At 38.5% G+C, this 14515-nt stretch overlaps 1 protein-coding gene across 3 annotated transcripts in view; it reads left to right on the top strand.

Annotated features, from left to right (window-relative positions):
- Positions 1-14515, top strand: part of RMDN2 (regulator of microtubule dynamics 2) — a 152702-nt gene that overhangs the window by 38991 nt on the left and 99196 nt on the right. The window contains exon 11 of one of the 3 annotated variants that reach the window (XM_040058063.2): positions 8109-8691. The exons of the other annotated variants lie outside the window; for them this stretch is intronic. Within the exon in view, the coding sequence (XP_039913997.1) occupies positions 8109-8162 (54 nt within the window). The 3' untranslated portion in view covers positions 8163-8691. Of the gene's footprint in view, positions 1-8108; positions 8692-14515 lie in introns of those variants that run through there. 3 annotated transcript variants of the gene reach the window in all.

The raw sequence follows: 14515 nt of genomic DNA, 5'->3' as shown, positions 1-14515 counted from the left end.
CTGTTACCTCAAATCCCATCTGAATTTGAATATTGCATGTTGTTTTGGTTATTGTGTTACAGAAAGACTGTTACTGATTTTTGGGAAAACGTGTTGGAAGTGAAGTGGTTCAGGGCTTGGAGCTTTATGTAGGAATAACATTTAGTGAGATTAGTTTAAGAGGGGAAAGAGACTGTAATAAGACTGAAGAGGCATTGGGGAGAGAGTAATAAACAGATGCTAATAAAGTGCCTGACTTGACTGCAACCCTGTAGAAGATGGGGTTCATTGTCTGAAAAAAGCACACAGGTCAGCAGCCGTCTGAGGATTTCTTTCTGTTTGCCACAGCTCCAGATCTCAAGGTTGTCAGCAGTGTGGTATTTTGTCACAGTCATGTGAAACCCATCATTCCCAAGTGTAATCATAGTTTCTCATAAAAGTTTTCTCTTTCTTCAAGCAGGGGAATTCCTTTATTGTTTTTGAATGTTGCTTCTACTGAGAAACATGTATTTGTGTAAAGGCATAAAATCAGGAGCAGACTGAGAGACAAAGTTGCTGGCAAGGTGCCACATTGAGGAAATGTATAGTATTTCATGATACAAATCATCCTGCGGAAAAATAGCCATAGACAATGGTTTACTTTTTATTGCTTCTGAGCATCCACAGTTTCCAGTGACTCTGGGAACCGGAGGTGCTTGGCATCAGTGAAGTAGCCCATAGCTCATTTTAATCCTCAGGTCACATCCTCAGCTGCTGTAACTCAGGACACTTCTTTGACACTTCTTCTGGGATTCATTTCGTGTAACATTTTGAGTTAAGTGATTTTGTCTTGAATGTTATGTCACATCCAAATATCCCTTCTGTGCATCTGTTCCACCATTTACAGAATTTGTTTTAATTCAAGGGGTAAAGGGGCTTCCAAACATGGCTAATTCTTGTTAAACGGAAAAAAAAAAATATATCAGATGGCCTGTTTCAAACCTATTCTGAATCGTAAAAAGGATACACAGCAATTATAAAAAAGAAACGAGTTCTATTAAATCCTGTAAATTAAGAGTTACATAAGGATTTTTAAAAATAAGACAGTTTATAAAAATAGTCTGGCACATTTCTAACTTGCCAGTCTATGCTTTTTTTTTTTTTTTAAGAAAATATGTGAGATTTGGTTCAAATCACATCTGGAAAAACAAAGCTGATATTACAGTGCAACTTTAAAGACCTTTCTCTATCCTCTGTAAATAAAAAAGCTCCAAGGAATCATACTGTCCTTCCTTGGCCATAAATAGTGTAGAGTGGTACTTCACTGCTGGAGGTGCATGGGACATTAAATTGTCCAGTTTTTCTCTGCTTGCTACCCAGGTGGATAACCTCAGGGTCCTGGGAAACATTTGCCCCTTCAGTAAAAGAGGTCCCAATGTTCAGGGCTGCTGTGAGTTATTTTTAAGTGCTTAACAGCTGCTCTGCTCATCTAGTGGATGTTGCATTACCCTTACTGAGACTCATTACTGTGTAGTGTGCTCAAAGCCTTGCTGAGTGTGACTACATGAAGGGCTGTTGAAACCAGATGTGGTGGACTATTGTGGTGGAACAAAATTACTTTTTTTAAATTTGAAGAATTTAATTTGATTTTGAAATCATGAGTGTCTGTCTTGCATACAGAGAGACAGAACAGGTGTGTGTGGGTGTGTATGGTTAGACACGTGATCTTTTGCTTGTAAGGGGAATAAGACCCTAATTGCTTGTTTTAAATAAAGATTGTTGGAAGGCTGGAACTCATAGAATTTCAAGTCTCAGTGTAGGATTATAAAGCAAAATAGTCACAGAATTATTTTATCTTGTGTCTGGAGACAAGCATGAGCATGACAACGAACCCAGTGCTTGTAGGACCAGTAAGTTCGCCACAAATGAGTTAACAGCCTAGCAGAGAAAGGGATGAAAATTTCAAGGTTCTAGTCTTTATTACATTAAAAAAAAAAAAAAAAATCTGAAAAGCAGCAGTTGCATTACAAAAAGTGTAGTCTTGGAAGAGACGAAAACAGGAAAGCAGGAAAAATGCAAAGGAAATCTATTTGCAATTAGTTACAGAGAGTCTTACTTAAAATGTAGATAAAAACTTCCCTAAAGCTAAGAAAATGTTTTACAGAATTATTGGTGATTTTGTGCACTCCATCCTTGCCAGTAATTAGAAATAATGGCAATTCTGAGTTGAAATTGACAAGCGAGAGAGATTTAGATATTACAGAAATTCGTGATTATGGCAGTCAGTTCTTACAAGTGTAGAATGGCAGGAAGCAGAGACTTGTTAAAGACTCTGCCTTCAGCCACAGTGACATCTGAAACTCATGTGGAGGTGGTGATAAATGTAATAATAGGCAGCAACAATGGCTGTTTACACAAGAATGCAGCTGCTGAGGAGATACCACACTCATACAATTTTCTTACACTTTATTTTACAACACCATAATTTATCTCCCTGGCTATTAATTTCATTTTTAGCATTTTCAATAAGGAAAAAAGTGGCAGTTACAGAGGGATGGAAGAGAGGTCAGAGTATAAACTTCAGCACCCATCAGCTGTTGTTCTACCAGACCATTTGTATATCTGGATTTTCAAGATTTCCCAAGAAATACCCACTCCAGCCACCAAGGATTGGTCATATAAGCAGACCTTGTTGTGATATTTCCAACAAATCTTGTTTGAAACTGCCATTGTAATCTGTCCTTTTAAGTAAGATTTTGAGGAGAAAAAAGTAATTTACCCTTACTTTTAAAATGAAGGTTACAAATGATGAACTTGTTTCTGAAAAAGCCTACCAATTTAAACAGAGTAATTTGGGCTAACCTTATAGAAGTATTTTTGCTTTCTCATCAACCAGAATATTTTATTTTTACCTTTTTACCTTACCTTATTTTTACCTATTTTATCTTCAGCTCAAATATGTCATTCTTTTCAGAGAATATTTGTTACTTTAGATTTTTTGCACATTTGTCCTCCAAATGGCCAGCAAAAGTCAATGGTGTTTCAATTGAAAAATAATGAAAGTGTTCAGATTTGTGTTCATTTTGAATTCTAGGCTATTGTTTTCCTGCTAGCACTGTTTTTGGAGTTAAACAAGAATTTCCTAGTAACTACCACCAACTCAAAGCTAAAATATTTTTTGAGTGTTCTTAAAAAAACTATTCCTTAATTAGTGGTTTTGTGTACCAATGAATGTGACTGCTTCAAGCTCAGGGAATACACTTTTAAAAAACTTATTATAAAGAATTCAAATTTCAAACTAAAATTCAAGGAGAAAACAAGACATTTGTTAAAGAGTTGCTAAAATAATTTGAGACTGCCATATTTTACATTATTTTGCACTTTAAAGCATAGTCCGTTTTTCTCTATCTTAGTGATCAGATCAGTTTTCTATCTGCATGTTTTTGAAGTCCTTGAAAATAGGCTTATTTGCATTGTGTATTTATTTCTTCTCACCCTCTGAAAATGATTCTGAAAAGTGATGAAGACATTTTTTGTGGTGTCACCGTTTAGTGGTGTCACATGCACAAACATGAAATTTATCCTGATAAATACCAAGTTTATTTTTTTTATGATTAATCTGACTATCACACAGTATTCATTTCAGCATCCTATCAAAGCTAGCATAGCTTTAGCATAGTTCTTTAGTCCAGCAAGACTGGTCAGCAGCCAGTTCCCCAAAGTATGGAATGTCTCCTGCACAGCATTCTGACAATGCAGGGGCAGAGTGGAAGAAGTATTCACAGAGGTGGTGGGACACTCCAGGATTACAAAACAGATTGGCAAAAACCCAGTTTGAATTTTTGTAGAGTAGGTGGGCTGAGTCAGACTCCTGGGATTTTGAAATATATTGTCTTGGAGGCAATACACAGGGTGAAGGAAAGCCTTGGAAGGCACCTTTCTGAGAGGGCTGTAACTGGGTGTGAGTGTGTTCAGCACTGTTTCAGCAATGACTGTGCAGAAAGAAAAGCTCTAGGTCCCATCATGGGAGAGGCAGCAGCCAGACAGAAAGAGGAGAATGTCTTGAACACCAAAAGCTCCACATTTTATACAACAGTAGAAGAAAACCATATCATAGGTGAAATTTAGTCTTTTGAGTCAGAAAAGAACTAGCCAATTAAAAATTTACATGATCACTAACTATTCTGAATTGTATTCTGCTGTTTTGTAATTTTTCAACAGTAGTCCTTGAACGAGCTGAACTGTTTATTCATATTCTTCTGGGTGTGAAAGGGTATTTTTCCCTCTACTTGAAGTAGCATCCAAAAATCTGTACTTATTGACAGCTGCATATTTTAAAGCTGTGCCTTGATCCTAAAAGCCTTGAGAAGTTATGGTTACTCCCCAGAGAAAATAGTGACAATATGAACATAGAATGCCCTGGCATGTGACATACAGCAGCCATGTAGAAGGTGGCACATGGGTGATTGCATTGGTGTATTGCAATATTGAAGGAGAGAACTAATGGTGTTATACAATTGTTAGTGCACACTACAGTCGCACCATCCGTGAGAGTCCGTCAGGAAGCTGAGAAGGGATAGGATAGCATTTAGCTTTGTGTGATTTATACTGTCCACAAGAGCTATTGCTCTCTAACGACCCTTGTGCATGTTTGGGAGTCTCTTCTGCTACAGAATTTCTTCTGGAGCTGTGAGGGAATGATACAGCTGTACCCAAAAGCAGGAGTGTCTCTCAGCACCTCATTGCTGTTACTGCATATCAGAGTACAGCTTTGGACCACCCTTGCAGCCCAGCTTATTTAATATACCCTGCTGCCCTGCTGACTTCAGTGAAACCCTACAGGATGCTTGTCAGCCTGGGATTTGGCAGTGGTTGCACACAATTATGTTTTCATTGGCTGGTGTAACCATTTTGGTTGTGGTCATGAGGGTGTATCGTTCTCTGTTGACAGTTGGGACTTTGTCAACAAGTGCACACATGTGCAGTGCCTGCGTTGTGTGTGTTGGCGCATAAGGAAACAATTAGCAGAGATGGAAGGTAAAATCATTATCTTTCTATCTTGGCTTTAATTACCATTTAATTTTTACATGCACATTTATATATGTATCTCTCCATGTATATGTATCAGTAAATTTTTTTTCAGCAAAAATGAACTGTCAAAATGTGGACTACTTCCAGTTAAGCCAACATTCTCTTTTTCCCACCAGCTCTCTCTTCTTTCTTGCTCTTGTTTTCAACTCCCTCTCGCCCCTTGTTCAGTCTCTGGCCTCCCAGGTCATTTTTTTCCTGTGCATATCCCCTGTGAATGGTGAAACATAAAAGTAAAGCTACAAAATAGGAATAAAACAAAATAGAGTCCCTGACCCTGAAATTTGAATACCCTTTGTGTAGCAGTTTGCAGAACATTTTGAACTTATATTCAACCCTGAAAATGATATAAGGAGTGTTTAATAAATGTAAGCCTTGACAGTAGAAAGACAAGGTTGAAAATGGCTGTGCATTCAGTCAGCGCTGAACTAAGCCTCAGGGTGAACAAATGGGACTGACGCAAGTATATTGCATTCCTCTTACAACTTGCACCTCTTTTTCTGCTTGCCACCCTTTAAAGAGAGAGCCTGCTGTCTGGAGATTAAAAAAAAAGAAGAAGTTGACCTTATTGTTCATTTTCAGAGAGCCACAGACCCAGAAATCCACGAGGAAGAGAGCTGGCCCAAGACAGGATTTATGTCTTTTTCTTTCCATTAGCAGTCAAGCTTTGGTCAATAATGAAGTTTTCACCCTTAAAACCAGAAACTAGTACACTGAACAGAGTTGTGGCTTCTCTCTCCTTTTAGCATGACACATGTCTTGGTCTGGAAGGACTCTCTCTAAAGGTGACATAGTAGTTCCCTTCACTGACCATTCTCAGCTTTGTTTTTAATGCAGGTTTTTTTTTTTTTTTTTTTCCCAATGCTTTTGCCATACGAGTTCTTATTGACTGGAAGCTGCTGGCTCAATTAATGCAACCTGTTAAGGAGTTTGCAACAACAGTTCCTGCTTTAACTGATGTAGTCCTGTTTAGAACTGGCAAACCAGAGGTAGAACGCTTTGCACGTTTGCGGTTTCTTCTCCAGACAGTTCTTAGAACAATCATGGGTTTGTTCCGTTCTTTTTCCTAAGCCCAGAGGAAGATTCAGGGAAGATTGCCCAATGTTTTCTGGACCTTTGCAACTCGTAAAGCTCATTGCCCAATATAATCCTTTACTTCTAAAGAGAGAGACAATTATCCGAAGTTCTTTAGAGATATATTTTTAAAATGCCTTATCCTGCAAAATGAGTAAAGAATCCCATCAAGTCATGAAATGTTGAACACTATTCAGATATGAGAAAACGTGCACCTTTGTCATTTTCAGCTTAGGAAAGTGTCATAAGAGTACAACCAGATACAATGAAACTTTTGCATTTTTTATTAGCAGGGGACAATATCTGGCTTTTTACTTTTTTTATTTAATGGAGTTTAGAGTCATTTTCACAAGCTGACCACAGTCAGTACAGAAAAGAGTGTATTTTCCCTGAATTAAGGGAAAAATTTGCGTTTTTCAATTTTTGCTGAAAGCAACGGCATGGTCCTCCAGACAGCTTGTAGTGACGTGGAGTTTAAGGGGTGCTTAATGCCATATGACATTTCCTTCTGTTAGAGTATTTTGGCAAGAGTTTACTGGCTTTGCAGTGTGTGCCTTTTAAGGCCTCTGATAAATGATTAGGCAGATAGTTTAGCCTATTGTTGCCAGTAGGAGTAAGGCACTAACTCCAAGAGAAGTGTCCAGCTAATGTATTAATGCCTTAATCCAGACCAATAATATGATGTAGTTTGACATGTCTGGCATATGGTTTCTATCATCTCAATATTCTTCTCTGTTCCTCCATGACATTATAGACAAGTAACCAAAATAAAGAGAAGCAGGAATTTCTTCACCCATAAAATATATTCTCAAATGTTCTATATTTTGTTCCAGCTCTTTGGTTGATTGGGTAATGAAGTGATCCTGAAATTTAGTGATTACTTCACTGACTGTCTACAGTATTTTCTTTCAGAATATCCTGAAATATCATTACTCGTCCCTGTCATTAGAAATACACAAAATCTGTGATGTGCAGGCACTTTTCACTTTCACTGTTAAATGTCCATGAGTGCATGTGTTGGTGTTTGGACCCTTACAAGCCTGCAGGCACGGGGTGCTGACATTTTAGAAATGTGATTTTAAACGAAGGTGCATTTTGCAAGCTAGAAGTTTTGCAGCAGCAGCTAAAGAAAGCAGATTATATCCTGGGGACATTTAAAAATAAGTAGAATAATGGAAGTTTTGTGCCATGGTTACATGCTTCTATGCGCGTGCCCCTTTCCGAGCAGATTCTACATGGAGCAGCCAAAATGTGTCACTGGGTACCTGTGACAGTCTTAGGCCTGGCTTAGATTTAAAGCCCAGTGCAAACCATGCACTTAAAACATTGGCCTAAAAGGAGCCTTTTCCTGCTGCCCTAGGAATACAATGCAGTGTTGGCTCTGGGCACAGCACTTGCCTCTTGCTCCCACACTGGCCTTACTCTGCCATGAGCCCAGTAGCACAGGCAGAGCCTGGTCTGGAAGATACTGAGGGTGCAGTCAGCCCATGGTGGCTGTTACAGGTAGGTATGGCTGTATGCACCATCTGACCTACATCATTAATTACATTTCCCAGTGTTTTCTTCTTAGTTGCATAATAAGTCATTAGCAAACACCAGAAAACGTCTTTAGAGAAACTGCATGTGGTCAGGATGCAAGATTACGTCAGGTACAAGGCAAGGCAATACTTTATGCAAAGTACACCAATAAAAGTTATATCCCAAGCTGAAGGGCTTACTGGTCTGCTGAGAAGGCTGTTTGTGGGCAAACATTTTAAGTGCTTTAACAGAGCTGTAAAGGGAGGGCTGCCATCTGGCTCTTGTTTTCATTTCAAACTTTATTTTTGTATTCACTGATAAATTAACTTACTATGCAGTCTTTACATTTTGTGGCTGTTGCAGTTGTGTGTTATGTCTGTTGTTAGTAAAGAAATGTGGATAGGCACGTATTAGGCAAATGAAGGGATTTATCCTCTCTAAGTTGATGCATGGTTGTCTGTTTCTTTCAGGATAAAGAGGCCCAGAAAGACTTAGAGGCTTTACTTCTTACACTGAAGCTCTGATACTACGTACTTTTAACTCTTCATGCTGTAATAAAATAGCAAAACTGAGAATCTACGGTGACTGGGAACTGCGGGTGAATTTCAGCTAAGTCAATGGAAAAACAGTCATTGATTTTGGTTGGCTTGGATCATGGCCTTTAAGTGTCTGGCAATTATGGTATTAAAATAATACATTCAATTTTGATTATTTATAATCTTGTACTGAAGTTTAATTTTAGATTTCTGACACTGTGAGTCTGATTCTCTGAACGTGAAGTCTATTGCTGGCAATGGACCTACGGGGGGTTAGAATGCAAAAGGAATAAATCTCACTCTTTGAAAGATTAATCAACTACTAAGTGATGCCAGCATAGAACTGTGTGTAGCATAAACAAACAAAAAATGTTTCTATAGTAAATTATATTTATATCAACTAATTTACACAGATGTGTACAGAAGAAAATCATGAATATTTATGTTTACACATTTCTCTACTCTTAAAAAAGTTGCAATCTTGTTGAAGTTAAACAAAGCTGTTGCCGCAACAAAGCTCTTTTTACTTTAAATCTATTGTTGGTTTTACAAAGAAATGTGAAAATTTTATAAATTAAATATAATTTATATATATTAAAGATCAAACCAATTAAATGAACTGGTTTAGATTATTCTATTACAGCTGTGATGTTTAATAGATTTGCATCAGGACCTCCATCGAGTTTGTGAAGCCTGGCACTCTGTCTTTAAAAAGTTGCCCAATGTGGTTTCACCAGAGTGTCTTTGAAGAACCTAATCCAAGATGTGTCCATCAGTAACCTTTTATACCATCTATAGAACATGACCTGTACATAAAAATAGACTACTAAAGACCTACTACTTCTGTCAGTGTTGTACAGCAGTGTTTTCCATAAAACGTAGCAGAGAGGGAAAGAAATTCCATTCACCACTGGAGTGATCCAGAGAATACACCAGAGTCTGTAGAAGAATAGAGGCCAGTTGTGATTGGGTTTTAAACCTTAGTCTGGATGCAGGGAGTGTATCTGGAAGAGGTAGGCATTTCTGTTAAAGAACGTATAAGAATTGAGTAAGGACAACGATATGTTCCCTTGATCTATTTGATGTGTAAGATGATGTGAACCACTTTATGGCAAAGACAGGGAGATCTTCTCAAATTGAAATACGCATTTTAATTTTTTCTAACGTTCATCCTGTGGAAAAATAGTTTCTATGTGTCTTTCTCAATTCAAGAGCTCTGTTGTTTGAGGGGTTTTTTAAATACATAATTTCAAAGAAAAGGGAAGTACCACGGAAGATTAATCCTAACAGTTCCTTCTGTGACAGTGTTGTGATTCACACAGAGTAATTCACGCAGACTTGTGAATGGGGAAGCTGGAAAGGTGACACATCATAATTTTGGTAGGGAGCTGTTGGTAAAGTCTACTTTTGACATCTTCATGGCCAATGCAGGAAGCATAGTTTAAAAGAATCTACAAGAATGATTTGTACTTAGGGTTGTTATTAACAATTCACTGGCACCTAGGAAGATATAATAAGGAGGCCCTTACTGAAAACAGTTTTATGCTAATTGATATCCTTTATAAAATAAATTGGATTATGCTATAGATACTTCATTTACAAGTAATTATTGGTGATAAAAGCTGAAAGTGTATTGGAGAAATAGATTAGAACAAGAAGTTACTTGCATTAATTACTGAAATTACATGACGTAAGTAGGATTTACTTCATTAAGGGCAAATATAAAGTCTTGAATTGAAGTAATTAACAGAAAGAGATTGGAGGAGGCCAGGCTAGTTGTAATTCTGTGGAAAAGGACATGCAGATTCCAGTGAGTGGCAAGTTAATCATGGGTCAATAATGTTATGTTTTTGTGAAAAAGCAAATTTCATACTAGACTGAATAAATAAACATTCCCCATTAAATTCACATGAAATAATCTTTAATTAGGCCTAGCAAGTTCTAATGAGGTCTGAGCTAGTATACTGTATCCGGTTTCAGGCACCACACTTGAGGGAGGTTGGGGGCTAGCTGGAAGGAGTCCAGTGGAGAGAGAGACAAGAAAGATGAGAGTGCTCGACAACATTATTTTGCATGTAAAACATGAAAGAATTTGGTGTGTTTAGTCTGCAGGAGCAAGGACTAAAGGATTATTCACATTTGTAAAAAGCTTTTGCAGAGAAGAAAGTAAAAAAAGAACCCCAAACCTTGTTCTCCAAATCCTCTATTCGTAGGACAAGAGGTAATTGCCTACCTTCAGATTAAGCATTAGGAGAAAATAATCCTGATAGTAACTTTGCAAAGCCCTGCAGTACATTTCCTGAGAACATTATAAAATCATTTACTTAAGTTTTATACTAAAATTTAAATCAGATTTCATACATTGGCAGTATTTAAGGCACAGTTCATCCTCTGGCAGAGGTTGGACTAGATGGCTTCTTAAGATCCCTCCTGGCCTTGTCCCTGGGGAGTGCTCAACTCCAGCTTCCTATGAGCCATTGGCACTCCTGCAGGGGTTCAGAAGTCATTGGGTGTCTGCACACACTGGCTCAGTGTTTGGGCCCAGACTACCAAATGAGTTTGTACTCTGAAGTATTTCCCAGCACGTTTCAAGGTTTGAATTTAAAGATGTGCATCATGACTGCCGTTGACTATTTATTTATTATAACTGTGGTTTTAATCCACGTGGTTAAATTTTAAAGAAATTTATGATTTTATAAATAAAATTACTGATCTTTCTTTTCAGCTTTCTGAATTAAGCTCTTTATTCTGTTTTGATTTTTGCTCATTACTAGTGTATGTGTAAAATGACAACATCTGTGAAAGAAAAGGCTGGGCTTAATTATTTCATTCTAAATTTTCTTTAGTAATTTGCAGAAATATTAGTCAGACAGGTAAGAAAGAGCTAAGATATTTTGTGCTTTGAAAAGTCTTTACTAATTAGTACACATGAGCATTCTCAAATTTTTTGTTTCTGATTTGCTAATCTCAGAACTTTTAAAATTGAAGCACGTTCCCTAGTTTGCTCCCTAATTGCTCCTTGGAATAAAGCTTTTGCATTTAGTTGTAGGCCCAGGCTATCTGTTCTCTGTGTCATACCAGCTGGAGGAAAAGCAAGCATAGCTCCAGAGGGCCATATGTTTTCTTTTCTGTTTAAAATATCCACAAGCAGACAGTCACTTCCGTAGTTTTGTCTTTGTGGAGGAGCTAGATTCTGTGATTCTATATTAACCCCCTGCGGGTTTGAAGCCATATGGAGCAGATGGGGCTGCAGGCTTCCTGAAGCCATGGTACCCCCTTCAGTTCTTCTACTGTGGCATCTCTCCTTTGCTCTCTGCTCCAGTACATACTCTGTAAATCCTCTGTGGTAATTTGTCTCTATACATACTTGAAAAAAAAAGTGAGCTCAGGGGCCTTGACCTGGTACCAGGATTTATGTGCTTCATTAGAGTTCAAACTACTAGTCCTGCCATGTGTGATGATTGAGGTAAGTTTTATTTGTTGTGGAGAAGCTTCTGTCATGGAATCCTAATCCCTTTACCGTTGTCCCTCTGCAACACACAAAGCACGTGATGCATTTTTTTTTTTTTTGGTAGCAATGACAGGGAGACATTGTGGAAATGGTAACAGAGATCAGCTCTCATATTACTTTGTTTAGAGCACAGTCTTTCCTTCTGCAGAGTTAAGGTGAGATACGCATTTCTGTGTCATAGTATCAATACACTGACTTCTGCAATCAGTTAGAAAGCTGTCCACCAATGGTGAGTAGCTGATGATCTAGAAAAGAAAGTGATGAGTCCTATGTTCAATTAAAAAAAAAATCCTCTCACCTAAATCCATGCCTACAACTCTGTTATTGTAGTAGTAGTAAAAGTCTGAGCTAAAAAAATCAAACTAACTAACAAACAAACAAAAGACACCCAAAAGCAAAAAACAACACTGAAACCAAAGCAATGATGAAATGCAATGAAGAAATGGCTACCAGAGATTCAGCCATGTTGAACCCAACATAGTGACTTATTTGGATCTACTTGTCTTCAGCCATTGCTACCTGATCACATTCGACTTGAAGTGCCTAGAAATGTAGGGTGCTATTATGAATACCAGCAAGATTGCTGGGTTTTCTGGATTTTTCCTGGACATTCTGGAGGCTACTCTTGTGGTGGTTTTTTCCAGGGGGTACAGTAGTGCATTACACTTACTCCAAATCAGAAAGCCTTGTGGTAATGTGACAAAATTGTTTTTCAGCATTCATCCAGTGCAAACTCAAGAAGGAGTGACTCTGAAGGGCCAACATTATTATTTGCTCTTTTTTTCTTCCTCACATAAGGTTATATTCTTATTTTCCAGCACTTTTCCTTCTTACAGGCTTCCAAGTTCCTTGGAGAAGAAACAAATCAAACTGTCTTGACAATACAAAAAGAAGTAAGCTTTTCTGGCCCTGTCTATGTTTGTGTAACCCATGCATGTGTGATGCTGGGAAATGAAGCACTGGAACTAAGAATGCGAAACATTAATAATAATTTTTTTTTTTTTTTTAGGAAATATTTTACTCATTTAAATAAACATCCAGTTACTCTAGAAGTATCTGTGGGGTCCAGTGCAAACTTGAATATGAACAATCTGAGCTCTGTGCTTGGTAGTGCTGCTGACCCATGATGTGACTGTGGGGTTAAGCTACTTAGCTACATACCCAAGTTACACACACGCAAACACTGTCTGTCCACTCTTCATATGTTTTGTTTATTAAGATTAATTATGAGCTGGTTTGAATTGCCTACGTGTATAAGCTAAAAATAGAGCCACACAATATTTACAGGGAATATTGTAACCTAAACTTGTGTTAAGGATATGGGCATGAATATGGATGTGCTTTTTCCAAACTAAGTTCAGGTTTCTGATTCATGGATAAAGGTAACCAACATGGCGGTTGAAATTTCAGTCTCCAGAGAGAAATGTTCTTGTTTGTTATTCAGAAAAATGTGGCAAATCAGCAAAGCGCATTCAGAGATTTATTTGTGTTTTCCTAGTCTTGGGAGAGAATAATTTATGAAGACGTGAAAATTCATTTGTAAAGCTCCTGACTGTGGCTCTGGGTTAAGGATTACTGTTTTGCAGAATGTTAGGCCATCTTACACAGTGCCCTATAAAATCATATATGAAGTCTTAGAACAGTAATGACATACATGTTTTTCAAATTAGAACAGCAGAATACATCTAATGCAACACTTTTAGGTGCAGCGAGGGGTTCATACAAAAGCAATGCTAGAATGTGTGTTGATTTTGGTACCACCAGTATATGGGTATTGGCAGTTTCAAGCACAACGCTGTTCCTGGTGCCTTCACTGTGAGTCCCTGAGCAAGAATTATGAGAATTCACACTGACACAAAAGACCAAAATTGAGTGTGTGATCCCGCAGTCATCTGACATCTTGTTTTAGAAGTGTTTTTCTTACTGAAGAGTAGTTTCTCATGACTTTTCCTGTGACATTGTGGTGCCACTGAGAGCGTGGCAACACAGCCTCTGGACATCAGTGAGTCGCAGGCTTTGTGCCAGGATGAGATTTTTAAAAGTACCTCCATGACCTTGTGTGACGTTTGCTTCTGTACATCCTAGTACTCGATCCAGCTTGTTCCAGCGGTGCACTGCTTTCATGGCCTTTTACAGCCAGTCCTACATGTCCAAACAGGTTGATTTGGGAAATGAGAAGGCAAGTATTTTCAGCTGTCGTGGGAGAAATTCAGAACAATAGATCAATGGGGGAAAAAAACCCCAAACTACTGGACCTGGACCTGTATGGTCATTTGAGAAATACTTTCAATTAGTTATCCAGCATGCATGACTTCTTTAAAGGTCATTCGTTTATTTTCTCTAGAAGGGGAGTTTTGTAATTTCTCTAGCCTATTGCACACCACAGAATTTTTTCTCCCTCGCACAACTTATTTCCCCATCTGAAAGAATGGGCCTGACAAGGCTTCTTTCACCCATGAGGATTGAGGATGGTTTGAAATAAAACATGTAAGAAAAACATGTAAGAGAACAGACAGAGAAGTAAGTGGTAAAATAGTCTTCACTTTTTAGGCCTCTTTCACTCTTTCAATCAGCCCCCAAAATGTGGTCAGGGAAGACGAAGCCTTGGGAAGCATTTATGCTGGTTCCGGGCGGCTTTGGAGCGTGTGGAAAGCCTGTGCAGCTCCGTCTGCAGGCACGCAGCTGTACCTCCGGCACTGAAGTGCGTGAGCAAGTGGCCCAGCTGGCGAGCAGCAGCCAGCCCGGCAGGAGAGGCAACGCACCCGGCCGAGCAGCGAGGACAGCGGTGCCGTGTGAGGTCCAGGCGGGCCCTGGCAGTGGGGAATCGCCG

Source organism: Hirundo rustica, chromosome 3, assembly GCF_015227805.2.
Source record: "Hirundo rustica isolate bHirRus1 chromosome 3, bHirRus1.pri.v3, whole genome shotgun sequence".
In the NCBI taxonomy this organism is placed as follows: domain Eukaryota; kingdom Metazoa; phylum Chordata; class Aves; order Passeriformes; family Hirundinidae; genus Hirundo; species Hirundo rustica.
This window is presented reverse-complemented; position numbering and strand designations above follow the sequence as displayed.